This window comes from Peromyscus leucopus, chromosome X (genome assembly GCF_004664715.2).
Source record: "Peromyscus leucopus breed LL Stock chromosome X, UCI_PerLeu_2.1, whole genome shotgun sequence".
Classification (NCBI taxonomy): domain Eukaryota; kingdom Metazoa; phylum Chordata; class Mammalia; order Rodentia; family Cricetidae; genus Peromyscus; species Peromyscus leucopus.
In genome coordinates, this window is record NC_051083.1 from 87813504 (window position 1) to 87841274 (window position 27771).

The 27771-nt window shown below is 42.3% G+C and overlaps 3 protein-coding genes and 1 non-coding gene across 5 annotated transcripts; 2 read left to right on the forward strand and 2 right to left on the reverse strand.

Moving 5' to 3' along the window:
* Nucleotides 1-3531: 3531 nt before the first annotated feature.
* On the forward strand, nucleotides 3532-6867 carry LOC114697018 (60S ribosomal protein L36a-like). Its single transcript, XM_028875039.2, has 5 exons — nucleotides 3532-3657; nucleotides 4018-4123; nucleotides 4648-4715; nucleotides 5881-6003; nucleotides 6746-6867. Exons 1-5 carry the CDS (start codon nucleotides 3547-3549, stop codon nucleotides 6764-6766), a joined length of 429 nt encoding a protein of 142 aa, XP_028730872.1. The 5' UTR covers nucleotides 3532-3546; the 3' UTR covers nucleotides 6767-6867.
* A 1578-nt stretch (nucleotides 6868-8445) lies between these two features.
* On the reverse strand, nucleotides 8446-20163 carry Gla (galactosidase alpha). Its single transcript, XM_028875038.2, has 7 exons — nucleotides 19891-20163; nucleotides 14474-14648; nucleotides 13391-13568; nucleotides 12565-12656; nucleotides 11053-11214; nucleotides 9825-10022; nucleotides 8446-8992 (listed from the first exon to the last, which is right to left on the reverse strand). The coding sequence occupies exons 1-7, from the start codon at nucleotides 20082-20084 to the stop codon at nucleotides 8732-8734; spliced, it is 1260 nt and encodes a 419-aa protein (XP_028730871.1). The 5' UTR covers nucleotides 20085-20163; the 3' UTR covers nucleotides 8446-8731.
* A 182-nt stretch (nucleotides 20164-20345) lies between these two features.
* Nucleotides 20346-26608, forward strand: Hnrnph2 (heterogeneous nuclear ribonucleoprotein H2). Of its 2 annotated transcripts, XM_037199447.1 has the most exons (4): nucleotides 20346-20496; nucleotides 21837-21906; nucleotides 22068-22112; nucleotides 24417-26608. In XM_037199447.1, the coding sequence occupies exon 4, from the start codon at nucleotides 24470-24472 to the stop codon at nucleotides 25817-25819; it is 1350 nt and encodes a 449-aa protein (XP_037055342.1). In that variant the 5' UTR covers nucleotides 20346-20496; nucleotides 21837-21906; nucleotides 22068-22112; nucleotides 24417-24469; the 3' UTR covers nucleotides 25820-26608. The 2 variants fall into 2 exon arrangements, with proteins under 2 accessions (XP_037055342.1, XP_028730869.1); XM_028875036.1 differs by lacking the exon at nucleotides 22068-22112.
* Nucleotides 23432-23534, reverse strand: LOC114697021. The gene has a single exon (XR_003735096.1). It is a non-coding gene; the product is annotated as a small nucleolar RNA U13 (small nucleolar RNA).
* Nucleotides 26609-27771: the final 1163 nt, after the last annotated feature.

Here is a 27771-nt window from a genome sequence, read left to right on the forward strand (position 1 = left end):
ATGGTGGCAGAGCCCCTGGTGACTGATTTCTTCGTCCATCTTCACTCATGGGGCACTTTCATATTGCCTTACCCTGAGATGTTACACCCTAATACAGAAACATATCACTAATCCCCCAAATTGGTCAGAATTCCGAAAGCACCAAGACTTCTTAAAAGCATTTATAGACTGGCAGATTGGTAAATCATTACATTGGTACAGATGGATGGGCACCAAGTGTTATATGGCTCCCTACTTTATTGACGAGTATGTCCTTTCCCTGGTCACATGCAGTAACTGTTCCAATGGAGTGACCACAGACATTCACATCCCTCCCCTTTTCTTCAGTCAGATGCTCCTTGTCACATGCTCCATCTTTTCTTTTTTTTTTGGTTTTGTTCGTGACAGGGTTTCTCTGTGTAGCTTTGCGCCTTTCCTGGAACTCCCTTTGTAGCCCAGGCTGGCCTCGAACTCACAGAGATCCGCCTGTCTCTGCCTCCCAAGTGCTGGGATTAAAGGCGTGCGCCACCACTGCCCGGCCGGCTCCCTCTTTTCTAAAGGTGGAATTGGGGTGGGAATTGCTAGTTAATAGGAGCATTGTGGGAAATTAGACAGGGAGGCAAAGGAGAAGGGCAGAATAAAGCTACTTCTTTACCTTTTTTTTTTTCCAGAGCTGAGGACCGAACCCAGGACCTTGCACTTGCTAGGCAAGCGCTCTACCACTGAGCTAAATCCCCAACCCCAACTTCTTCACCTTTTGCACACAACCACTGATCCAGCACACTCATTCATACCGACAGGACTATGCCCAAACAGTGTGAATAAATACGCTTACAGAACAGACGCAAATGGCTCCCAGTGGATGGACCGGCAAGATGGCCCAGTAGGAGAAAGCACTTGCTGCCAAGCCTGACGGCTTGTGTTCCATACCCGTGCAAGGGAGAAAGTGGCAGCAGTGCTCGTGAAAATAGTACCTGGGCTTTGCTGATAGCAGCCAAGAGAAATGGCAAGTCAGAAACATGCATGGCTGAGAGAAAAGTCAAGATGACATTGGGCTTTTTTTTTTTAATAGAAGCATAGTATCTAGAGGAAAGTGAATGTCTCACACACCGTGCAATGACAGACTATACCTAGAGTCTTGTCTTAAGTTCTAAGTGCTTCATTTTGGGGAAATCAATGAGCAGATACATGTAGAAAACAGAAAATATTGCTAAACAAATTTTGAACTATAAGATGAATAATTTCTGGGGGTCTAATGTGCATTATGGAGACTGTATTAATATTATATTGCTTATTTGAAGTTGGATAAGAGAGCAGACTTAAGTGTCTTCACCCCTACACACACACACACACACACACACACACACACACACACTTACAGGCAACAATGGATAGTGATGGATGTATTAATTTGACTCTGGCAGTTATTATACAAGATAAGTGTATATGATCACACTGTATAGCTTAAACATATGCAATTTAGACAACTAAATATTTTAAAATAAAAAAATTCCCCAAACCAGCCAGGCGGTGGTGGCGCACACCTTTAATCCCAGCACTCGGGAGGCAGAGCCAGGCGGATCTCTGTGAGTTCGAGGCCAGCCTGGGCTACCAAGTGAGCTCTAGGAAAGGCGCAAAGCTACACAGAGAAACCCTGTCTCGAAAAATCAAAAAAAAAAAAAAAATCCCCAAACCACATCACATGGGGAATGATTAAAGGAACAAAGTTTGATTAGATGAAGGCTAATTGTCTTTCTTTCTTTCTTTTTTTTTTTTTGAACTGAGGATTGAACCCAGGGCTTGCAAGGCAAGCACTCTACTACTGAGCTGAATCCCCAACCTTGGTCTTTCTATCTCCAGATTACTTACATGGAAAACAAAAACAAACAACAACAACAACAACAAAACCGTAGAAACTCCTTAAAGGCCAGTGAGATTTGTAAGAGTCTAGAGGAAGGAAAATACTGCTGGTCTTCAGGTTGGCAGCTTGGCAAAGAAATGTAGTAGGCTATGGTGTTGTTATTATCTTAGCCCCAGAGACCATCGAATAAAAATGTGGGTGAACAGAGTCAACTTATTTCTGGAGCATTATGCAAGCAGGATGCTCCAGGGTCCCCTAACATTAGCCCCTAGGCCACTGCTAATTCCTCCTGCATTCTAACCCAAACATCTACCCTGCAGGGGCTTCTCTTTCCCTGTGTAATATACTGGGTAAGGGTAGACCTATGTACTGCTAAATGGCCTAAGATTGAATTCCAACTTTAAAAACATCCATGTGTGTGACTTTGGATAAGTGAATGCAAAGCCTCGTGTGCCTCGGTTCCCTCATTTGGTAAATACTAGTAATAGAAAACAGCACAGCTCCCGAAGACTGGCAGGATTAAAAGAGGCAGGCATCCAGACACGGGTGGCACATAGCACATACCTGTGACCCCAACACTCAGGAGAAGGATCAGAAGTTCCCCACCATCCTCAGCTACATAGGTGAGTTTTAGGCCAGCCTGGGGTTTGTGAGGCTCTCCCCGCCCCAAAGATAGCTGTTATAATGGGCAGGCCGTAATGGTAATGTTGTGTGATATAGTAAAAGGAAACCAGGTTCTGGAGTCATCAGAACACATGGGGGTGGGGTGTGCATCCTGAATCCACGACTGTTAACACCGGACAAATAGTTTCACATGCTACTGGATCCATGCCCTCCCCAGGAAAAAGAAAGTAGCATTACCACCTTCCTCCTAGAATCACTCTGAGAATCAATGTTAAAACTCAGCCCCCCCCCAAAAAAAAAAAAGAAAAGAAAAGAAAAAAAGAATATGCTCTACAGGCTTACCTGCAGTCCTAGCTTAAAAAACAAAAAACAAAAAAACAAAAACCATAAAACAAGCAAACAAACACCCTCAGCTCCCTTCAGCCTTTCTCTGTTGAACTATCTTGAAACTTCATACATGTCTGCTGCCAAGTATTCAGGGAAGTGAAGTACTGAGGTATTCTTGGTTGGCTCAACTATTTCAGAAGCCAGATAAATTCACTGTCAGTTTTCAGAACTAAGAGCAGCCAATTTACTTCCTCGGCTAAAAGGGTATTGCTTGCATTGTTCTTTTTCTTCAAAGTACTTAGCCTGGAATTGGACAGTGATGAGCATAATCAATTACTATGTCTTGCTCCTACAACAGTCTTGAAGCAGAACAGACATTAAATAAACTAAAGCAATTGGCTGCCTCCCAGGGCTTTCTTGAGCCACAGTTTGCCGTGAAAGATCATTTCAGTCTCCTTGAAACAGAACGAGAATGTTAGGCTGAGATGGAAGACCCCTCCACTTGATCCTGGTCCCTATTCTGCTTCAACACGGCAGATCGGAGTCTGGGAAGAGAATTGCTTTCGTCGCTTAAGCTGCTAAATTGCAACGTCCGCCAAAAGGGATGGAGTAAAGAAGTTGCGGGGCGCTGGGCGGGAGGAAGTGGAGGAGAGTCCACAGACTTTAGGCGGAGCCTCGGCTGAAGCGCTTGTCCGCGGCTAAGATAAATCATCCCAGCCATCGGAGGGCGCTGCGCCGGGATCCTTACAGACTCTATGGTAGCTGTCTCCCACGGCTCCGAGGAAGTGCACTCAGGCACCTCCTATAAACTTCCGTTGCTGGCCCTGCCTCTTTCTTTCTGTGCCGATATCGCTCCCGCCAACATGGTATGGTCGTGTGTCCGGGTTTCGTAGTATCCAGCTTAATCCTTGCTCCCGGCGTAGACAGTACTGTCCCAGAGTACATCAAGGCTCTGGCAAGACCTCGATGTACCTAGGAAATCTAGTATTGCCGAGAGCGCCACACAGGGAACCGAGTTATGGGCGGAAGAATTGAAGTGATGGGTTGATTTAGCTGTGGGTGGATACACTGTTTGATGGCGCGTGTGACAGGACCGACTTTTAAATCTACACGGTCGTTGTGTTTTTAGTGAGTAGCTGTAGAGTTAATCACTTTCATGTCGATCCAGGGAGGGTGCTGGGCCACTGTGGTCTGGTAACTGCACGTTCTGAACACTTTTTTACTAGGTGAACGTTCCTAAGACCCGCCGGACGTTCTGCAAGAAATGTGGCAAGCACCAGCCCCACAAAGTGACCCAGTACAAGAAGGGCAAGGATTCTTTGTATGCCCAGGGTAAGCTGTTTATATGTAATTTGGCGGTGGTGGCTAGGGGGCGGGGATGGGGAGTTTGTGGGAGATAAAGGCCAACTATGGAAAGCACGCTGGCCTGGAATAAGTAATCTTCCTGCCTCAACTTCTGAAGGGTTGGAGTTGTGCCTGTTTCTCGCCATGCCGGAGTAAATAACTTGGTTTTTTTTTTTTTTTTTTTTTTGGTTTTTCGAGACAAGGTTTCTCTGTGTAGCTTTGCGCCTTTCCTGGAACTCACTTGGTAGCCCAGGCTGGCCTCGAACTCACAGAGATCCGCCTGGCTCTGCCTCCCGAGTGCTGGGATTAAAGGCGTGCGCCACCACCGCCCGGCAATAACTTGGTTTTGATGTGACATTTATGAGACATAGTAACAAGTCCAGATATTTCCCCTCCTCGGGTGCAACCAAAATTTCTTAATTCAGGGCGACTCCAATTTAAACTTAAGACTTTTCCTTGTGGCTATTTTGACATATGATCTGTAGCATATCAAAACAAATTACTTTTTCCAGGAAAACGGCGCTATGACAGGAAACAGAGCGGCTATGGTGGGCAGACTAAGCCTATTTTCCGCAAAAAGGTTAGTGATTACTAATTGACATGTTTCTTGATTATTGTGGGAAGAACCTTGCATTTATTTATCAACTCTTGTCTCCAAGCGTTACTAGTGTTAATTACAGCAAAGTTATCCCACTTGTGGCAGGGATGTTTCCAAGGCAGTGGAGCTGGGAGTCAACCCAGATCTGACTATAATCTAGACTATAGCATCTCAGTATTTACAATACCCCCTAAAGAGGCAAAAATGAAGGAATATGCCCTACTTTCCTAAGAACTGAATTATGTGTCCACCAGCAAGACCTTTTATTCATTTATTGTCATGTCTGAATCCTCAGCTCTTTGTTGCTGGAGGCTCAGTGGTAGAGTGCTCGCCAAGTATGAGGCAGCCCAGGTTCAATTCCCTGTACTGCCATGGAAGGATATTTGGATTTCTCAAGTCTCATGAAGTCTTAAAATTTCTTAAAGTATGTGTGTAGGCCTTCCACTGGCTGAATTCTGGATTCTCCTCCAGTTTAATGAGGTTCCTTAAGGTTCAGCTACTTGGAACATAGCATTTCTTCGTTCATCTCTTTGTTCCTCTTCTGCCAGCCTGCTTGTAGAAATTAAATAAGTGACTTCCTTTGGGTCCTGGATTGGATGTAGGGTAATGAGACTGCTTGTTCATTTAAATGTCCAGCCAGTTTGTTTGGAAGACGGCCATGTTAAAGCTTTCAGATTGCAAACTAGCAACAAAACTGGCCAAAATAGTGGACTTAAGAAGTTGATTATTAATGGGGTGTGAGTGTTAACTGATTTTAGGGCTAATTGAAGTCTTAAGAAAATTGATTGGTGAATTCCATACGTTGTATTTCATATTTGTGTGAATTTGGCCATGTTTTATTTGAATCAACCAGTAAACAGCACAAAAAGCCTGAAGGGCTACAAATTTAAAGTAGCTTCTTTTTGGGTGTGTGTAGGGGGTGGCAATCCCATGTAGCCCAGGCTGGCCTCAAACTCATGTGGCTGCAGCTTGTCTCCACCTCCAGAGTGCTAAGAACACAGGCACACACAACCACATAAGCTTCAGCTTTGTTATCTTAAGTTCTCCAAATCATTGGCTTCTGGGTTTTTGTTTTTCCTCCATAGCTAAATACAGATCGTGGCAAAAATGTTATTTTGTGAAGAATTTGACTTCATTTCTTTTGTAGGCTAAAACTACAAAGAAGATTGTGCTGAGACTTGAGTGTGTTGAGCCCAACTGCAGATCGAAGAGGATGCTGGCTATTAAGAGATGCAAGCACTTTGAGCTGGGAGGCGATAAGAAGAGAAAGGTACCCTTCTTTTAAGTAACTGCTTTATCTGTAGGGGTAACTGTTCTGAGCTTACTATGCCACAGTGCACCCTCAAAGATAATTGTCCACAGCTGAAGGTACAAGTTACATATCCCATATCTGAAATGCTTGGGACCAGGAGCTTTTGTGTGTTTTTGTTTTGTTTTCAACACAGGGTTTCCCTCTGTAGACCAGGCTGGCCTGAAACTGAGAGATCCACCTGCCTCTGCCTCCCGGGTGCTAGGATTAAAGGTGTGTGCCGCCACCACCCAGCAATTATTTTATTTTTTGTTTTCAGATTTGTGGATTTTTCGTGTGCTTTATTAGCTGAAAAATCAAAAATCTTGAGCACCAGTATATCTAAATGGCTTCAAGATTTCAGTGTATAGATTTTGCTGCAATTAGGGAAGGAAGAGGCAACATGGTCTCCTTAGAAGTGTTTTGTGGTCTTGGATTGAACCCAGGGCCATGGTAGGCAAGCACCCAACTAATAAGCTATGTGTGGAGCCCATGGATAATGTAAGGTTCCATAAAAACTACAAAGCAGGCCAGACAGTGGTGGCACACACCTTTAATCCCAGCACTCAGGAGGCAGAGGCAGGCAGATCTCTGAGTTCGAGGCCAGCCTGGTCTACAGAATGAGATCCAGGACAAGCTACAAAGCTACAAAGAAACACTGTCTCAGGAAAGAAAAAAAAGATACTACAAAACACAACACTTTGTTTTTCTGTTCTGTTTACAGGGCCAGGTGATCCAGTTCTAAGCTGATCTTGTTATGAAGACAATAAAATCATGAGCTTGTACTCACCTCTTAAGATTGCAAGTTGGTTTTTGGGGAGGAAATAAAAAAATTCTCTGAGTTTCTGCTTTGTGTCTGAGTACTACTTTAGGATTTAACTTTGAGCCGGTGTAAAATATGACTTATATCTTTGCTACTTAAGGAGATTTGGCTATGTTTTCTAGGCATCATAGTACATTCCAATGTACATTATTGGTTTTAGGTTATGTCCCTTTAAACATCTTGACTTAGAGCCACATACCTTTCAGGTGAGTTTTTTTTAAGCTTTTAATGTAATTTGCTATTTTTAGCATTCAGAAGGAGGCCCCTCTATCATTTTATTATAGTGTGAGAGGAACACTGTAAATCCCAGCAGGAACCAGATGAGGGAGGAGATACTGAGAGAAAACCCATGTCTTTAGAGTTAGGTACAGCAGTGGAGGACTGCAAGCATCAGGTGAGATTTTTACTGTGTTGAAATGCCCCCCAACAAACCCACCACCTTGTGGGTGCTAGGAATTAATCTGGGTCTACAGGAAGAGCAGCCACTGCTCTTAACCTGCATTAGTTCTCTGGCCCATGTATGGGTTGAGCTTTTTTCTTTTGCGTGATTGTGAATGCAGGGGGTCAGAAACTTTTGAAAGTTGATTCTCCTACCAAGGGTTCCAGGGTCAAACCCAGGTCAAAGAGGCTTTTCTTGAAAATCTGCCCCCTTCAGTATTTCAGGTGGGTGCTTTTGCACCATTTTGTATTTAGAATATTAGAGGTATATATTGCTTGCTCATGAATTTGTGTGTATGATTGAGATTTTTACATAGCCCTGGCTGGTCTCAATCTTGGCAAACCTGCTTCAGCTTTCTGAATGCTGTGATTACGTACTTGCACACCTCTTGGTGAGAAGAGTAGTTAAAAATGGGATAGCAGCCGGGCGGTGGTGGTGGACAGACACCTTTGATCCCAGCAGAGCCAGGTGGATCTCTGAGTTCAAGGACAGCCTGGTCTACAGAGTGAGATCCAGGACAGGCACCAAAACTATACAGAGAAACCCTGTCTCAAAAAAAAAAATACAAAAAATATGGGATAGCAAAGGGGCAGTTTTGAAACTTTGACCACAAGTTCGTTCTCACGGATTTGAATGTCTACTAATTTGCTTGAAGCTGCTTGAATACCCTAGTCTGTCACTAGGGCAGTTCATTTGGTGTCTTAGTTAACAGCACTGCCTCCCAAGTACTGGGATTAAAGGCATGCCACTAGACCCAGCCCATCACCTGGCATTTTCTCAATCCTTTAACCAAGGAAGCTGATTTATTTCATTTTTCTTTGCACTAGACTAAGCAGCCCACACCAGGTGATCCGTGGTTGGCTTGGCTTTAAATCCTTACTTTATGTGTTAGAGAGTTGGCTTAGTGATCCAAGAGCACTTGCTTCACAACCATTGCTGCCTCCAGTTCCAGAGGATCCTATGCCCTCTTGACTTCCTTTTTTTTTGACATTATTTTATTTTTTCTATTACCAGATTGATAAAGTACAAATTCTTATCCCAATAGTGAAATGTCTCACTGAAGCTTGCCCAGTGATGGAGTAAAAGCAAAACTTATGAGCCACCACAGCACTAGGCATGCATGTGGAAGACACACATCCATGTAGGCAAAACACTCAACACATAAAAATAAAAGTTTTGGTTTTTTTAATCCTGGCCCTACAGATTCCAGTAGGTAGAACACCCGGCTCAGCATTATGAGGGCTAAAATGAACCAGTATACCTGAAGCATCTGTTACAGTGCCTGGCACAGGGGAACCCACTTTATTTCAAAAGCCTTTCCAAAAGCTTACCTTGAAGGAGCTTTTAAAGGCCATGGCTTTGGGATACTTTATTTCAAGGGGAAACAGGAAAGAGTGAGGAAGTAGTTCTTAGCAGAACTGGCCATCTCTGACGTTAGGTAGTCTGGCTTATCTCTCTAGCCTGAGCAAAACGGTGCCTGAAGGGTTTATTCGAGATTTTAAAGTTAAAGTCCATCCATAGAAGCCTAGCTGTACTTTCACAGGGAGGACCTGTGTGATGATGCAGCCAGGATTGCAGGCCACTCCTTGACCTAGGGAAGCAACCTGGATGCTATAAGAACGAGGTCCACCAATTTCCTGCAGGTTCCTCACAGCTACAGCCCAGGCTAAGTTTGAGAGTGGTCGTTCCCAAACCTCGATGTTGTCTTCCTAAAAAGCCAAGAAAAGAAGTGTGAGCTTGTGGGAACCCCATTACTGGCCTTATTTGATATTCAGCCTTATTGTCAGAACTATCATATACTTGGAAGAAAAATTAAAATTGGCCAGCAGCATATTTATAAATTAAAAAGTAATGTCTAGCTGTGCGTGGTGCACACACCTTTAATCCCAGCACTCCGGATATAGAGGTGGATCTCTGAGTTCAAGGCTAGCCTGATCTACAGAGGGTATTCCAGGATGGCCAGGGCTACACAGAAACCCTGTTTTGGAAAGCAAAAATAAAATAAAATAAAATAAAAAAATAAAACAAAAACACTGGGATCCTGAACACCTTTAATCCCAGCACTCGGTAGGAAGAGGTAAGAGGATCTCTGTGAGTCTGAGGCCAGCCTGGTCTACAGAAGGAGTTCCAGGATAGCCAGAGCTACACAAAGAAAACTTGTCTTGAGAAAACCATAAAAAAAACTTTCTATTGGCTTAAACTCTCGTCAGAGTAGTTTTCTCTGGTGGATACCCTCTAACAACCATGGTCAGCAGAGTGAGTTCTGGGACAGCCAGCACTACACAGAGAAACTCTGTATTGAAAAACTAAACAAAACAAAACCCAGTAACAGTTCTGACAAAGTCTTACTGTTTACACAGTTCTCAAGCTCAAGGGAAATATAACTGAGAAAAAAAGCCAATCATTTCTTCATATTGCACGGTTAGACTTGAGATAATTTGGTAGTTAAGTATTCAAAGGCCATCACAAATACTGCAAATCATAAACTTTAAGGCAGGATACACACTCCTAGTCAGTTTTCTCCCAGGAAACATTACTTACCTTTCTAAAACAGTACCCCTGCTTGCCCAAGGGGTCTTGGTTGATGGCAATTACATCCTCATTCTGAAGTAGAGCTTTGGCTTGGGAGCTGATTTGTCGGAGATCATTGGACATGAGTAGAGGAGCTGCCATGATAGCCCAAAGGGCCATCTGAGTTACCTGCTGGTCCCAACTGAGGCCAAAGTTGCCAATCACTAGCTGTGACAAAGAGGGAAATAATTCAGATGAGAGAAGATTCAACTATTTGGGTTTTTGTTTGCTGAGGGTACAGAGGTCCCCGTACTCAGGGGGGCATTAAGGAAAGCCAGGAATGTTAAACACACAAGGGCCTTTTCTCAACTAAGGAGATAAAATACCTGTTTTCTTGCCCAAAAGGCTGGGAGTGGATTTTGTTAACAAACTGGAGACTTTGTTGCTATCTGTGGAGGCAGACCTCACCCACCTTTTACTATAGAGGCAGACCTCATTCAAATCCCCCAGAATGATTCTCCCAGACTCTTCCCTCCCTAGACCATTATCCATCCTTAGGGGGGATGTCACATGTACTTTATGACCTGATGACCTCTATGCTATCAGAGCCCACACGAGACTCTAGGCCCTTTAGCTATAGAACGGGTCACATGTACTGTGTAAAAGTTTCTATGCAGTCACACCTTAAGCTTTATCGTGCACCTGGAACTGGACTGATGGTTGCCTGGAAGCCTTTACCCAAGTTGTAGTGTTTTAAACATGTTGACAGTGAACTGCTGGGCATTAGACTCCCCAAAGTGATCCAGGTTGCCGAAGTCAATCTGCACCAGGTTTTCATTCTCATCTCTTTGCAGGTTCGTTTCTCTGACAGAATACCTGCAGGGGACCCCTCAGGTTTTGGTTTTTTTTTTCTTTTCTTTTTTTGGAGATAGGGTCTTTACTATGTAGTCCAGGCTAACCTTTTGGCCTTGAATTTGGAACAACTCTCCTGCCTCAGCCTCTGGAGTGCTGAGACTCATCCAAGCAGCTTACCCAATGCCTGCTGGAACAATTAAAAAATTCCCTAGATGGTCAACTGAGAGAACCCATTTTCCACAGCACTGTGATGTAAGTGCTCACTGAGAGCCTCTTCCCAGGGCTGGGTGTGTAGGTCAGTGCTAGAAACGTTGCTTGGTTTGTGCTAGGCCCTGGTTTCAGAGCCAGGCACCAACAGAAAGAAAGCGACCAGCTCTCAAATGAGGAGGGCTCAGGTCTTTACCATGTCGGGGTCATTCCAACCCCCTGGTCCAGCGACTTCAACAATCTCCTTCTGGTTAAATGTTGTCCAAGCCAAGATACGCTTTATGCTTTCCCAGGAGTCATAAACATCATCAAAGTTTCTCCAGTGATTGCAGTAATACTGGATATCTGTATAGTTGGGCTGTAAAGACAGAATGGTTTGCAGTCTTAACTTTACTGTGAGATGCACTGATGGCCTGTATAGTCTACAGATCAAAAGTTTCCCCATAACAAATAATAAGGCCTGACCATCTTTTAGAGTTCTAAATGTAAGGGAGTTTCACTAGAAGATGTTCACTTTATAAATGGGCCATACAATTTTAAGTACCTGTTTAAAGTGACTTTAATATTATTTATGCTAGACATGCACTGAACTGTGATATCTAGGTACTGGCATTATGAAAGAACTTTGTTTTTACTGGAATCTGTAAACTAGCCTAAAATGGGCATGTTTCTGTAATGAAATTAAAATGATCTAAATGAGCAAAAATAAGGCTTATAAAATTATACAGGATGCCATCAAACATGATAAAATCTGAATCTGAGACATGTAATTTGTGGAATGAATCAGTTTGTAGATATGTAGGTGTGCTATCCAAGGGCTGAGGAAAATGACTATAGAAAGATTTAAAGAAAATAATAGGGACTCATTCCATAAATACTTATTCAAGTAATCATATGCTTGGGAAACAGTGAGAAAGACCTACCCTCCTGGATTTACATTCTAGTGGGGAGACAGGCAAACAAGTGAACAGTAAAGGAAAGCTCTTCCAGGGAAACCAAGCAGCTAAGGACTAGAGAGTGCATGGGCAGAAGACTATTTTAAAGTAGAGAAGACCCAAGTTTGGAGCACCTGCTCAGATTTCAATGTTAAGTAGCCAGCCCTTTTAAATCTTGGGGGCAGACTTGGCAGAAATAATAACCAAATACATAATCATAGACTCATATGGAAATGTCTTTGTGTGGCCAAGTACCATGCACAGTGAATATACACCAGTGAGGTCCATATGGTATTTGATGGACAGAAAGAAAAAAGTGAGCGAAAGAGCTGTTAGAGGATAGAAAGCAGGTAAGAGGCAGGGTAATGGAGTTTGATTTTACTCCAAGTGCAATGCAAAGCCAGTTAAGTTTTAAGGAGGTGACTGATGGGATGGATGCCCTCGCCATTTCTCAGAAGACGGTTCTGCTGCTGCTTGGAAAACGGTGGGGGTAGAGAAGTGAGCAGAAGTAGGGAGATCAGGCTGTCAGAGCAGGCTGGGTGAGAGATGAGAGTGGCCTGGAAGGCCGGTGGGGGTGTGGTGGGGATGACAAGAGTTAGTAAATTCAAGGTAGATGTTGGAGCGAATACTGGCAGGATTGCCGGTGATAAGATATGAACACTGAAATAAAAGGAAAGAAAAATCAAAGACGGTTTCCCAGTTAGTGGAAGCTTCAACTATAATTACAAGCATTCTGAAATTTAGATTCTGAAATTCTGGGCTCACTAGCTCACCTTATGAAAGGGTCTCATATAAAGAGGCCACTCACAGGAGTACACAATGCTTCTGCCAGTCCTATTCAAGGCCAAGGACATGTACTTATAACCTGTAGGAGAAAACAATGGGTAAAATAAAGGAAATAAGGGAATTTCCAGGTAGTGCCCAACATTTGAAGAGGCCACTTGGAAGGTCCATGTTTATATTGCAAACCAGTGACAGGGAAAGTTTGCTCTCTGCTTAAATTGTGACTGCCAGGATTGCTCTGGGGAGGTGATGCAGAAATGATGCATATATAAAGGAAAGGCAGGGGTAAGATGCTACTTTATCTGTGACGGTCTGGACTCTCACAAACGATGTCAGATCTAGTTATCATTACTAATTATCATTCCTTTTCAGAGTTCTTGGCTTGAAAGTACACAGTATATATGCCACATGCCATAGTTAGGCACGTATGAATCCCACATAGATGAATAAATGACTGAGATTAGTTCTTTGGAGGCTCGGCTTCCTCTGGCCTCAAAGCTCTTGTCTCTGTGGCTTGATCTTTCAGTTGATGTTAAGTAAAGACTGAGAAATGATTATGGCTTGTATTTCTTGAAGAAAATAAACTACTTGGGCTGGCGAGATGGTTCAGGCAGTAAGGTGTTCGCTGCCAAGCCTGACGACCTGAGTTTGATCCCTGGGACTCACATGGTAGTCACAGATAAAGAAAGAGAGAACCAATTCCTGCAAGCTGTTCTCTGGCTTCTCAGCAGGCATCATAGCACATACACCAAAAATCATTTTTATTTTGTTGATTGTAATGTAATTTTAAAAATAAATGTAATTAAAAAAACATACCATCTGCCAAGGATACCACACTGTCACAGTGACAACCGTCAAATTTTAGCAGATCGACACCCCAGTCGGCAAATGTCTGGGCATCAATGTCATAGTATCCAAAACTCCCAGGGAAACCGGAACAGGTTTTATTCCCAACATCTGCATAAATCCCTAGCTTCAATCCTTTGCTGTGGACCTGAAATGAGAAGGATGGATCAGGAAGTAGTTAAAAACAGGAGGGGACTTCTTAAGGCTTAGAGCAGAGAGATGTGTGCTTCTCCAGGTCTTGGGGGCCTGCTTCCTTAAACCACTGAGTTTTCCAGCTGAGTTTGTGGGAAGCAGAGAACAAATCCTCCAACTCTGCTAAGGTAGTTCTAACTATCCATGGCGAACTGGAGCACAGAAGTGAGGAAAAAGCTATGACCACTTTAACATTCCTCAGGGGATCCTGAACGGTCTCCCTCCAAAACAGTAACAGATCTGTCTTGAGAAAGGCTGGCTACATTTCAGTTAGCTCTGTCTGAATCTCCTCCTGTCTTGGCCTCCATGGTATCTGTCTGGGTGAGCTCACCATGGCAAGAATCCTGGTTTCCTTTTGGCAGTTTTCCATCTAGCGAGCTCCCAGGATTTGCTCATTGGTTGTAGACTCTCACCTGTCCATCTGGATTGGAGCTTGACCCTTTCTCCTACTGTCCTGAATAAAATCTGCTTAACTGCCTTTAGCTAGTATCAGGGCCTCCTTTGCCTTCAGTAGTCTCTGGAACGTTTGCTTTCATTTTTAAAATTCATTAATGGTATAACTGTGGTAACCTCCCACAATGCTATGGGGATATAAGCATGCTTGACACAACCAAGCTCTCCTTTTCTCCTCGACAATTCAGTGGTTTCCTGGAAAAAAAAAATGTTTCAACAAGACAGGCCTCAGGAGCTATTGCAAAATGTGTATAGGCTGATGTGATGATAATTCCACCTAGTAAGCATAATTTATTGTTTAGATAACAGCAACCATTCCATTTTTGAAGTATCACGTGGCCTGTTTCTCAATAAGCTTTTGTAAGTGATACAGACCCATAAAAAATAAACAAACAGCTTTAAACTCACATAATTAGCGAGGTGCTGGATCCCACTAGGGAAGCGCTGGGGATCTGCCTGAAGTCGGCCCTTGGAGTCCCTTTCTGGAGCCATCCAACAGTCATCTATGCAGAGGTATTCATAACCTGCGTCCTTCCAGCCATCAGAGACCATGAGATCTGCCATTTGCATGAACAGTTGCTCACTGAAAAAGGAATTCCAACACTCATTCCAATTCACTAGATGAATGCTTGCTTACACGCTCCCATTTTAAGGCACCTTGGGATTTCAGTTTCCAAAAATGCAGTGATACTGTGGTAGTAATCACAACCCACAGGAGGTAAAATTAACTATCCTTCCTGTTTCTCCTCTCCCTTTCCTCCCACAATCTCTGCCCCAGAACTCACAGAAGGGGTGGGGCCGTTCTTTCCCTAACCACAAAAGAAATAAACACCGGGCGGTGGTGGCACATGCCTTTAATCCCAACACTCCGGAGACAGAGGTAGGCGGATCTCTGTGAGTTCAAGGCCAGCCTAGGCTACAGAGTGAGTTCCAGGACAGGCTCCAAAGCTACACAAAGAAACCCTGTCTTGAAAAACCAAAAAGAAAGAAAAAAGAAAAGAAACCCAGTCTTACCCTGCCTTTAGATTGTCATAAAAAAAATTCCCTACCTTATTTTCAGGTGGTGGTGGCACACGCCTTTAATCCCAGCACTTGGGAGGCAGAGACAGATGGATCTCTGTGAGTTCGAGGCCAGCCTGGGCTACAGAGTGAGTTCCAGGAAAGGCGCAAAGCTACACAGAGAAACCCTGTCTCGAAAAAAAAAAAAAAATTAAAAAAAAAGGAATATTTAGGGGCTGGAGAGATGGCTCAGCGGTTAAAAGCACTGAATGCTCTTCCAGAGGAGCTGGGTTTGATTCCTAGCACCGACATGGCAGCTCACAACTGTCTGTAACTCCAGTTCCAGGGTACCTGACATCCTCACACAGATATACATACACTAATGCACATAAAATAAAAATAAATAAATTCTTAAAAAAAGAAAACATATAAAAAAAGAAATAAACAAAAACTGCAAATAATTAAAATAAGAATGAGATACATGACACAATTGGAAAGTTATTGCCACTCAGAAGTTGTGGTGACACAGGTTTGTAATCCCAGCTATTGAGGAAACTGAAGCAGGACGATTTGCAGGTCCAAGGTCTGCCTGGCCTACATACACCTAGAGGAACCCCAGCAGAGTAAGAGTTAGCATAATAGACAGCTTCTTCTGGTACCAGCTTTTCCTACGTAGAGCTAAACAGTCTCATTCATAATAGTAACAGGAAAGCAGGAACAAAAAACCAAAAAGCTAAGATACCTAGACATTAATATATTTATCAATCATATGTTAAAACTATCCTGCTCCTCACTGGCTTACATAAATGGAGAAACAATATCTTAGTCTTGGCTCAGAAAACCTTGAACAAACCCCAAAAAGACTTTTAAAGGAATTTGGCAAAAGATTTGAAAAGCTCACCTGAAAGATGAAATGCTTTGTGTCATGAAAGAACGGAAGCTACTGTAACATGGCATTATACAAAGGTTACTGTAATTCAAGGCTTCAGAAAGAGATCCACTCATTTCATGCCATGAGTCTTCTAGCTTCTCTAAGAATACAAGGTTTCACAATCACCTTCCCCTTTTTTTTTTTTTTTGTTTTTTTTTTCCTCTCGAGACAGGATTTCTCTGTGTAGCCTTGGCTGTCCTGGAACCAGCTCTATAGACCAGGCTGGCCTAAATCTCAAAAAGATCCACCTGCCTCTGCATCTGATTAAAGGCATTCACCACCACCACCTGGCTAACAATCCAATCACCTTATAAAAACCCAAGCTGGCCTGGAGAGATGGTTCAGAGGTTAAGAGCACTGACTGCTTTTCCAGAGTTCTGAGTTCAATTCCCAGCAACCACATGGTGGCTCACAACCACCTGTAATGAGATCTGGTGCCCTCTTCTAGCCTGCAGGCAAACATGCAAACAGAACACTGTATACATAATAAATAAATAAAAATAAAAACCCAAGCTCAGTGGTGGTGTATGCCTTTAATTCTAGCACTCAGGAGGCAGAGACAGGCGGATCACTGAGTTCAAGGCCAGCCTGGTCTACAGAGTGAGTTCCCCAAGCAGCCAGAGAAAACCCTGTCTTGAAAAAACAAAAAACAAAAACGAAACAAACAAACAAACTCAAGCTCACCTTCCCTCTGGAATGCTATTTCAGTGGAACTGAGTCTTTTTTTCCATTTGCAAATTTACTCTGCACCCAAAATAAAATGCTCTTTACTTTTTGTCTTAACTTTTGATTTCTTGGGATAAGACTCTAAAGCCAGAAATAATGAAAGAATTGATATATCACATTATATGAATATCAAAACAACTAAAAGTCAAGAACCACCTGTATTTGCAATATATACTAGACCCAAACCTAATGGAATAAAAACAAATGCAGGTGATGTAGTTAAATAGGGTAATGGCAAAAAGCAGGGGAGGGAGATCCATGGAGGAAACAGTTCAAGGAGTAGATTTAAAGTAGGGAAAGACATTTGGCCTCCTTAGTAATTAAATCAATGTACATTATGAAGGGCTGGGGTATAGTTCAGTGGTATATTTCCTAACATGTTAGATCCTGGGTTCAAGTTCCACAGAGGCAGAAAAATACATAAAGAATAATACAAAGCAGATTTGCAAAAGATTTAAAAGAATGACAAAATTCACGTTTGGATATATTGTTGAGAAATAGGCAATTCTTATACACTGTTGCGTACATGTATCTGCGAAATCATTGGAAATGAATGATGTTATCAAAATGAGCATACCTTTGGGCCCTAGAATTAATGTTCTAAGAAAAGAATGGAGCTTGCCTGTCGTGGTGGGTATGACAGTGATCTCAACACTTGAGAGGATGAGGCATTAGAATTGCTTAGAGTTCCAGACCAGCCAGGCGTACAACGTGAGACCTTTCTCATTAAGAGAGAGAGAGAGAGAGAGAGAGAGAGAGAGAGAGAGAGAGAGAGAGAGAGAGAGAGAGAGAGAAGAATAGAAGAAAAGAAATCAGGTAAGAATAGGATGCACAAAAATTGAAGAATCCAAGTAGCTATTAACGAAGGATTGCACACCAGGCAGTGGTGGCGCACGCCTTTAATCCCAGCACTTGGGAGGCAGAGGCAGGCGAATCTCTGTGAGTTCGAGGCCAGCCTGGGCTACAGAGTGAGTTCCAGGATAGGCTCCAAAAGCTACACGGAGAAACCCTGTCTCGAAAAACTAAAAAAAAGAAAAGAAAGAAAGAAAAAAGAAAACAAAGGACTACACAAATAAATTAGAGAATATACAGACATTTGCATTTATCAAGTTCTTACTCTGTACCAGGTACTATATATAGTCTGCACATTTTTCTGAGGTCACTTGTATCCCAGGCTTCTGTAGCATAGGATGGACTTGAACTTTTGATATTTCTGCTTTCTTCCACCTCTTTAATACTGGAATTTAAATGTGCACCACCAGATGACGGGGATCCAAGCCCATGGCTTTGTGCATGCTAGGCAAACACTGTACCAACTGAGCTACATCCCCAGCCCAATTTAGAAAAAAAACAATTAAACTGGACATGATCTTGCATGCCTGTAACCCCAGCAAATAGGAAGTGGTGGCAAAAGGATCCCCAGTTCAAGACTAGCTTGATCCACGTAGGGTGACCATGTCCCCAAAATCCAAGTGCAAGGAATTAAGTTCAGTAATAGAGCACTTCCCTAGCATCTGCAAGGCTTGTGGCCATGTCCTCAAACCTCAAGAAAAACAAAACAAAATAAATGATTTGTCTCAAGGTACAATGAAGTAGAATTTAAGGGCACTGAGGTCTTGATGGTATCCACTTAAACATAAAGTGATACTATTTTTGTGGAAGTCAATTAGAAATCTGTGTATTCATTTACACAATAATTGTAAGGTTGTATATGGATGCTAACCATGATTATTTCTGGGTGATGAAATGAGGGGGAGTCTTAATTTCTATTATATTATTTTTACCATCTACATTGTTTGCAGTGGCCATGCATTAGTTTTATAACAAACAAAAACAAACCCCAAAACAGCCACAATTAACAAAACAAAAAATATAAAAAACCTGTATTGGCAAATTGCCATACATTTCATCTCAGGGATAGAACAGACTTAGTATGAAGATTAGAAAGCCAGTTTCTTTTATGATACATGACCAACACCCTGATTTTATCTTTATAGGCATTCAGAGAAATAGTTTGTGAACACAGCGCGGGAGCTGTGGCAGCTGCCTTGGAAGGCCGTTTTGCACCACTGGGTGATCTTACCATGTTTTCAATAATTTTTACAAGGCAGTCACTCAATATCTAATACTTGCTTCTTAATCATTTCTAGATCACAGATTCATTTAAGAATTCGAAGAAAGGAAAACATCTCCTCTCTAGAAAAATACCCATATATTTGTAAACTTACAATTCATTTCCTATACATGCCAGGATAGAGACATCTGTTTTATTTGCCTAATTGAGGGGTTCAGGGCATGAATGGTTGGTTTTTAAAATGGGTTTATTTAACTGAAAGTTCATCTGTGTGAGATAGCCATTTTACAGCTCTTTCTTTTTCTTTTCTTCCTTCCTTCCTTTCTTTCTTTCTTTCTTTTTGATAGTAAGCTCTTTCTTTTTGAGACTGGGTCTCACTATGCAGCACTGGTTGGCCTTGAATTTAAGAGATCTGCCTGCCTCTGTCTCTGGAGTGCTGGGATTAGTCCTGAGCCACCATGCCCAGCAATTTTACAGCTTTTTCTGTGTCAGCTTCTCGAGTTAAAAAAGATGTTACTCTGGTTTGTAAACTAGGATTGTGAGAATCATATAGGTTCTACCCGGTCTCAACTCTCATCTTTGATGTGCAAAGTTCCTTCAGGTCAACTTTCCAGCCTGATGCCACACTCAAGGAAAAGGGATTGAGGGACAGCTCAGTAATCTCATGGTTTCTCTAACTCTTGCTTCAGTACAGCCCAAGAACCCGTGATCCAAAAGGGAAAAATGCCATTGGTCTTAGTCATCCTCCTATCCATTCCAACCGTGCTTATGGCTTAGCTCAAGGCTAGCACTAAACAAGGGCAGAGTACAAACTCAAACGGTCTGCATGGAACCAAATGATATATGAAAAACTCCCAGTGCAGGAAGAGACGGAGCGGGAGCAAAGCACTGGCTGCTGGCTATTTTCCATCTCAGGACAGCTCCCATTGATAACAGTTTAGGGACCGTCCAGGTCCCGGATGAATATTTTGTTGGGGATAAAAAAGCAACAATAGTAGGGGAATCTACCCCTCCAGCTCAAATGTTCCCATTTCTTCTACCAAATACACCCACACAAACACACGGAAAGCGAAAGGACCACTGAATATTTCATACCTGATGCAGGCATCAGGCTCTTCTTGGCAGTCGAGGTTGCACATGAACCTTTCCCAGTGCAGCCAGCCCATAGTAGGAGTCAGCGCCAAGCCATTGTCCAGTGCTTTGGCCCCAAGAATGCTCCAGAAAACTAAGACCAGGGGAGGAAACGCAAGCTCATAGACCAAACCCGGATCTCCACTCAAAAGCTCCATCCTCACAGGAATTTTTTGGTTCAGTTTCCTGCATTTAACATGGGCTTTAAGTTTACCCTTGGGGCGGACCAATCATAGATATCTATTCAGTAATGACATCACCGTTTCTCAGGCAACTGGACGGTTATCGCCAGAGGTGGACCAATGAGCAATCACGTAAGACATACATGAACCAATCATATTGGCGCTCTCTTTACCTTGACCCACCCCATTTCCAAACGGGGAGGAAGTGCGGCACCTCAGTGATCCCGAGTTTAAGCCGAGAGTTGCTCACGTGACCGAGATCTCACATGACGTAGGCGCTCACGTGATCAATCGCTTACGTGAGCAGAAGTAGTTCTGGTCGTCGTCTATCGTCTCGCTATAGCCGTTTGAGGGAAGAAGGAGGATAATCCCCCCGGTCTCGTTGGAGGTTGGTGTGTGGGTGGGAAATGGGGACCCCGGGTGGTGATAAGGAAGAGCAGAGCGGAGTTCGGGGTCGCCTCCGCCTTTTTCGTGCTCGGCTCCCCCCCCCCCGCGTCCTCCTCCCCCCTCCCCCTCCCCGAGTGCCGGGAAGCGGCCTGCGCTGCGCCTGGTGGGGAAATGGTGGACGGTCGTGACTGCGTGCGTGTTTTTGTAAATCAGTTCGTGTGGCCGGATCTCGGGGGACCTTTCCCCCTCTGCCTGCAAGAGGGAACCGTAAGGTGAAAAGCGTTTCAAAAACACGGCCGGAGTTAGGAGAGGAAAAAAAAAAAAACAAACAAACATACTGAGACCCGCGGTCGAAGTACCGCTCCATCCATTCAGGCGCTCAACTGTTCCAACTACCCGATGGTCGCGAGGGGTCCCGAGTGCATTACACCTTTAGAGTATGAGCTGGGCAACTACTGCGTGCTCGAGAGGCGCCCAATAAATGCTTTTACTTAATTTTTTGAACGTTTGTTTTTCTGCTTGTAACGATCTACGAGTTGAATTTTGGCCATTCGAAAAGTAATATATTCGTTTAAAAAGGACACAGTTCAGCACTACCCAACTCTATTGCAGTTACAAAAAGTGTGCTGTAGCACAGGTATAAGTACACAGATTCTTAACTCACAAATCCTGGTTACTACGTTAGGTAACAGAGTCCTGGTGGCCTTCTCAGGAAATGTAAGGAAGCAAAACCTCCCAGCCACTAGGGAGGGCTTATTGAGGCAGAGTGCTGTAGAAATCAACATAGTCCCTGGGATGTTTTGACAAATTATTATTATTTCAGCAGACCGTTAAGCCTGCACAGAAAAAAAATAATAAATGGGAAAAAAAAACATAAACTCAATCGTCACTGCTAACATTTGAAATCCAATCTCCATCAACGCACACAAAAAGTTCTTAAAATTTTTTTGTCATATTTCCAATGCTTGTATTTTTTTCTAAGATTACTTTTGTTCCAATACAGTGAGCTTAAAGGATTAAAACTATGAAAGTGTATGGTATTAAAAAGGGAAAGGCTACCTCCACTTCTTGCCCTCCATTTGTTCTTAAAGTTTATCTTACATGAAGCTACTTTCACATGTCTCACACACATTGTTTTTATGCTTGTATTTATGCTTGTATTTTAATAGAAGTAGGATTATATTATATGTATTCATTCATTCAGTGTGTTTTGGAAATCTTTCTGGGTAAGGGCAAATCTCTTTTATGAGGGGTTGCATAGAGCTCCATTTACAAAGTAGAAATATAATTCATCCATCTCTGTTGATGGCTATTTAGTTTTCTGATTTTCTACCATTACAGTGCTGCAGCAAAAATTTTTAAGTATTTCAGTCGACCAGATTCCTGGAAGAAACTCTAGCAGGGTCAAAGGGTATGTGAATTTTTATTTCTACATAATTGAGATGAAAAAATATCTTTGATCTTGAATCATTTAAAATTTTATAACTATATTAAATGTATAATGTTCCAATTTTCTTCCTAAAATGCCTTTCAAACAATATATAGTTCAATAAGTCCTGCTCTTAATTTCAGATAATTCCTTAAGGCACATACCTGAAGTGAATTTTCTGTCAGAAGGTGTGGTAAATATTACCAATATATAATATATATATTTATATATAATATATATATTTATATATTATTTATTTATTTATTTTTGGTTTTTTGAGACAGTTTCTCTGAAGTTTTGGTGCCTGTCATGGATCTCACTCTTCACAGAGATCTGCCTGACTCTGCCTCCTGAGTGCTGGGATTAAAGGCGTGTGCCACTGCCGCCTAGCTATTATCAAAATATTTTTCCAGAATAGTCATCAGTTTTCACTCTTCTAGGGAACTCTAGTTTGTGACTAATGTTGACTTATTACCACTGTTTGATCGCCATTGTTTTTGATGGGTGTTAAAAATGTTTATTTTACTTTAAATTTCATTTCCAGTGATTGAAGTTTGAACATTTCCCAGACTTTTCCCCTGTATACTCCTCTTTTCTCTGTATTTAAATGTTTTTGAAGTTATAATATGATTACATCATTTTCCCCGTTCCGTTTTCCTCCCTCCAAACCATCCCAAGTTTAAACACCTCCCCACCTTGTGCTCTTTCAAATTCCTGGCCTTTGTTCATAGTTGTTGCATATGTGCATATTCCCAAATGTATAGCTACAAGCTGCTCGGTCTGTAGAATGTTATCAGTATGCATGTGTTCAGGGCTGACCATTTGGTATTGGATAACCAGTCAGTGTGCCCTTCTCTAGGGAAGACTAGTTCTCCCACTACTAGTATTCCTAAGTTACCTGCAGTCCTAAATCTTTTGTTATTGTTTGTTTGGGGGATAGGGTCTCACTATGCAGCTCTGCATGGCTGGCCTGGAGCTTACTATGTAGATCAGGTTAGCCTTGAACTCACAGAAAGCCACCTGCCTCTGTCTCCTGAGTACCATCCCACATAGCAACCCTTAATACCCATAATCTTTTTGATCAGGTCCTGCAGATTCCACTTTTTTATTTAGGCAGATTACATTTTTTTCCTTACCTCTTTGCTGCTATTTTAGTGAATCTCTTGACATACCTCTAATAGGTCATTTTTTTGTTTTGTTTTGTTTTTGTTTTTCAAAACAGGGTTTCTCTGTGTAGCTTTGCGCCTTTCCTGGAACTCACTTGGTAGCCCAGGCTGGCCTCGAACTCACAGAGATCCGCCTGGCTCTGCCTCCCAGTGCTGGGATTAAAGGTGTGCCCACCACCACCCTGCGAGGTCATTTTTTTTAATTTGCTCTTTTCAGCTAGCCCCCCTTCCTTCTGTTTGAATGTTCCAGTTGCCTGGGTGATGAGTCTGAAAGGGCTATAATGACATCACTCCTGTTTAAAATCCATAAAAGATGCTATATATTCCCTCTCCACACCCAGCATCAGAGCGGTAATGTCCCAGCGTCTTCAGGTTTGGGGGAGGCACATGTCACACAGTGGCGTGACTACTGAATCATCATGCTTGTGAACCAAGCAAGAGGCTAGCCTCCTTGTGTTAAATCGAACCCTCGGGATCTGATCTCTTTCTTGCCAGCTCTGTCTTCGAATTTTTGAACTCTTCCACTTTTTGCTCCATTGAAAATTTTTATAAATTGTTTCTGGATCCCTGAACAGGATCAGTTTAGTTTGTTTCAATTAACCCTTCTGCCTCCAACTGATAACACTTCATCAACCAATCCTTCCTTTATTCTATCTATTTGTACTTACCTTTGGTGAAGGCATACGTTTCTCCTGTAGGGACTATAAGCCCTTTCTGGACTCATTGATTCTTATATGTCAGAACTGAGTACTGGACCTGGCATCTAAAAGATGCTTGAATATGTAAATTCCCATTATTTTTCTTCTGTTTATCTCTTAGGCTTTAATAGTTCTGGATTTTATTGATTTGCATGCATTGTTTATATTCTTAGGATATTAATGGACTTACATCTTCTCATGAGTTTTGTTTTTTGATTTAAAGAAATTTTTGATTTTTATATAATGAGATATAGTTATATTTTATTTGCAGTCTTTAGTTTAATGTTCTCTCTATGATGTTAATACATTGGGTCAGTGAAGACAATTTAGAATGTTCAAAAATGTCTTAATATTTTCCATGTATATATCCATGGAAACAAGACCTATAGCACTGCTACCCAGAAATAATCACCATTAATTAATTATACCTGATATATAATAGAAATGGAATAAGTCATTGTTAAGTGAATGCATTAAAAAATTTTATGCAGTCTTTTTGTTCATCTTTCATTTGGCTATCTTTTTAAAAAGTTACTGATGTGAACTTCTGTAACAGTAGTTTTCATTGTTTCTCTTACTATAATTTGTACAATTTTTCATGACAATGGTTTTCTAATTTTTTTTAAAGCCACGTTGAAATTGTGTTGAGTCAAGCTTGCCACCAAGAGCCCAACAGTCACCATGATGCTGAGCACAGAGGGCAGGGAGGGCTTCGTGGTGAAGGTCAGGGGCCTACCCTGGTCCTGCTCAGCCGAGGAGGTGATGCGCTTCTTCTCTGATTGCAAAATCCAAAATGGCACATCGGGTGTTCGTTTCATCTACACCAGAGAAGGCAGACCAAGTGGCGAAGCGTTTGTCGAACTTGAATCTGAAGATGAAGTGAAATTGGCTTTAAAGAAAGACAGAGAAACCATGGGACACAGATATGTTGAAGTATTCAAGTCCAACAGTGTTGAAATGGATTGGGTGTTAAAGCATACAGGTCCAAATAGTCCTGATACTGCCAATGATGGCTTTGTACGGCTTAGAGGACTCCCATTTGGCTGTAGCAAGGAAGAAATTGTTCAGTTCTTTTCAGGGTTGGAAATTGTGCCAAATGGGATGACACTGCCGGTGGACTTTCAGGGGCGGAGCACAGGGGAGGCGTTTGTGCAGTTTGCTTCACAGGAGATAGCTGAAAAGGCCTTAAAGAAACACAAGGAAAGAATAGGGCACAGGTACATTGAAATCTTCAAGAGTAGCAGAGCTGAAGTCCGAACCCACTATGATCCCCCTCGAAAGCTCATGACTATGCAGCGCCCGGGTCCGTATGATAGGCCAGGGGCTGGAAGAGGGTATAATAGCATTGGCAGAGGAGCTGGGTTTGAAAGAATGAGGCGAGGTGCCTATGGTGGAGGGTATGGAGGCTATGATGACTATGGAGGGTATAACGACGGGTATGGTTTTGGGTCTGATAGATTTGGAAGAGACCTAAATTACTGTTTCTCAGGAATGTCTGATCATAGATATGGAGATGGCGGGTCCAGTTTCCAGAGCACCACAGGGCACTGTGTACACATGAGGGGGTTACCATATAGAGCCACTGAGAATGATATTTACAATTTCTTCTCACCTCTTAATCCCATGAGAGTACACATTGAAATAGGACCGGATGGCAGAGTTACAGGGGAGGCAGATGTTGAGTTTGCTACTCATGAGGATGCTGTGGCAGCTATGGCAAAGGATAAAGCTAATATGCAGCACAGGTATGTGGAGCTCTTCCTGAATTCTACTGCAGGGACAAGTGGAGGAGCTTACGATCATAGCTATGTGGAACTCTTTTTGAATTCTACAGCGGGGGCCAGCGGGGGTGCTTACGGTAGCCAGATGATGGGAGGGATGGGCTTATCCAACCAGTCCAGTTATGGAGGGCCTGCTAGCCAGCAGCTGAGTGGTGGGTACGGCGGTGGGTATGGTGGTCAGAGCAGTATGAGTGGATATGACCAAGTTCTTCAGGAAAACTCAAGTGACTATCAGTCAAACCTTGCTTAGGGAGAGAAGGAACACCAAACAGCTCCAGGAATAAAAGCTGTGCATTTATAGGAACTGGATAGAATAGGAAGGATGTCCAACATATCCAGTATGATTGGTAAATGGGAAATACAATTGCTTCTGATCACTACTGGTCAGCTTCTTTCTTTCTTCTTTCTCCTTTTTTTTTTAAGAACAAAATTTAAGTTTAACAGTTTCGCATTACAAGCTTGTGATTCATGCTTACTGTAAAGTGAAAGTTAAGATTGTTTTCAAACTTTAAGCTCAGCAATTTTGAACACTGAAATATTCATCTAGGACGTAATAACAAGTTCAGTATTGACCATAACTGTTAAATCCACTTTCAGCTTTCCTCAAGTTAGTTATGTTGTAGGAGTGTACTTAAGCAGTAAGCATATTTAGGTTTAAAGCAGTTTCACTTATGTTAAATGTTGCTCTTATACCACACAATACATCAGAACCTTCGGATGCATGTTGAGAAACATGCTTTTCTGTAAAAATCAATATAGGAGCTGTGTCTATGATTCAAGTGACAACATTTGGCATGTTTGTTAATTCTAGCTTTTTGGTTTAATATCCTGTAAGGCACGTGAGTGTACACTTTCACTTTTTTTTAAAGATCTGGGACAATTTTGAGATGTAAAACCAATACTTTAGGAGTTTGGTCATGTTGTTTGTATGGAATTCTGAGGCTTTGATTTCAATCTTACCTTGTATTGTGAATTCCATTTAGATGTATTGTACTAAGTGAAACTTGTTAAATAAATCCTCCTTTTAAAAACTGGAAAAGTCTTGTATAGTTTGATTTTTTTTTTAATTATGTTCTATTATATGGGTATACAGTATCTGACTTTTAAAGTTCTCTGCAGTTGAATGTAAATTTTCAGGTTTCTTTTTGAGATAAAGTCTCAAAATTCCAGGTTATGAATGACCTTTAAATTTTAATCCTCTTGCCTCTACCTCCTAAGTGTTGTGCTTTCAGTCACATATGACTTATGTATGACTTTCCAGTTTATGCAGTGCTGGAGAGCAAACCCAGGACTTCTTGCATACAAGACAAGCACTCTACCAACAGAGCTACATCCAAAGCCTAAACTTGGATTTGTGTGTGTGTGTGTGTGTGTGTAAGTGCACGTGCACACACGTGTACACCATGAGTGTTGGTAGAGACCAGAGAAAAACATTGGGTACCCTGTTCTATTGCTCTCTGCCATATTGTCTTGTTAACAGGGCCTCTCACTGAGCCTGCAGCTAAGCTGGCAGCCAGTAAGTTCCAGTGATCCTCTTGTCTGCTAAGCACAGCATTGGGGTGATGTGTGTATGACTAGGGCTGGCTTTTTACATGGGTGCTGGAGATGGGAACTCGGGTCTGACCTGCTTGCACAGCAAGCATTCTCACCCATTAAGCTGTCTCTAGCCCGGCAATTTTACTTTTCATTTCTTTTTTCTTCCTTTTTTTTTTTTTTTTTTTTTTTTTTTTTAAACAGGGTTACTCTATGTAGCCTTGACTGTCGTGGAACTCACTCTGTAGCCCAGGCTGGCCTTGAACTCGGAGCTCTGCCTGCCTCTGCCTCCCGAGTGCTGGGATTAAAGGCGTGCGCCACCACTGCTCAGTAATAAAAACCTTCAAACACGCTTTATTTTCGTGGTTTGCAGGACATCTCGTTGGTGAGCCACTTGTTCCCTGACACTGCGTGAGTGTTGTTGGAACATATTTAAGGTCTGATTGCTGCACCCCATCCTGAGACGGTTCTGAGATGGTGCCAAGTACTGCACTGAGATGACTCAAAAGCATGTCTTGAGACAGCTCACCATTCTCCCACTGCTAAAGTCTAACCCTGAAAGGAACTGTGAAGAAATGCCTTCGTGTATGATCACGCGGTCTCTCCCTCTTTTCATTGCACGTAGTTCAACATTTCTTTTGAAGTGCATGCCACAGTTGATTGTGTATT

Excerpts from the sequence above, each read along its gene's own strand:
- LOC114697018 (XM_028875039.2), top strand. The coding sequence starts at position 3,547 with ATGGTAGCTGTCTCCCACGGCTCCGAGGAAGTGCACTCAGGCACCTCC. Across the intron at positions 4,716-5,880 it reads AGCCTATTTTCCGCAAAAAG|GCTAAAACTACAAAGAAGAT; the intron begins GTTAGTGATTAC and ends TTTCTTTTGTAG. Across the intron at positions 6,004-6,745 it reads GAGGCGATAAGAAGAGAAAG|GGCCAGGTGATCCAGTTCTA; the intron begins GTACCCTTCTTT and ends TTCTGTTTACAG.
- Gla (XM_028875038.2), bottom strand. The coding sequence starts at position 20,084 with ATGGAGCTTTTGAGTGGAGATCCGGGTTTGGTCTATGAGCTTGCGTTT. Across the intron at positions 14,649-19,890 it reads GAGCCTGATGCCTGCATCAG|TGAGCAACTGTTCATGCAAA; the intron begins GTATGAAATATT and ends TTCCTTTTTCAG. Across the intron at positions 13,569-14,473 it reads TCCAGCACCTCGCTAATTAT|GTCCACAGCAAAGGATTGAA; the intron begins GTGAGTTTAAAG and ends TTCTCATTTCAG.
- Hnrnph2 (XM_037199447.1), top strand. The coding sequence starts at position 24,470 with ATGATGCTGAGCACAGAGGGCAGGGAGGGCTTCGTGGTGAAGGTCAGG.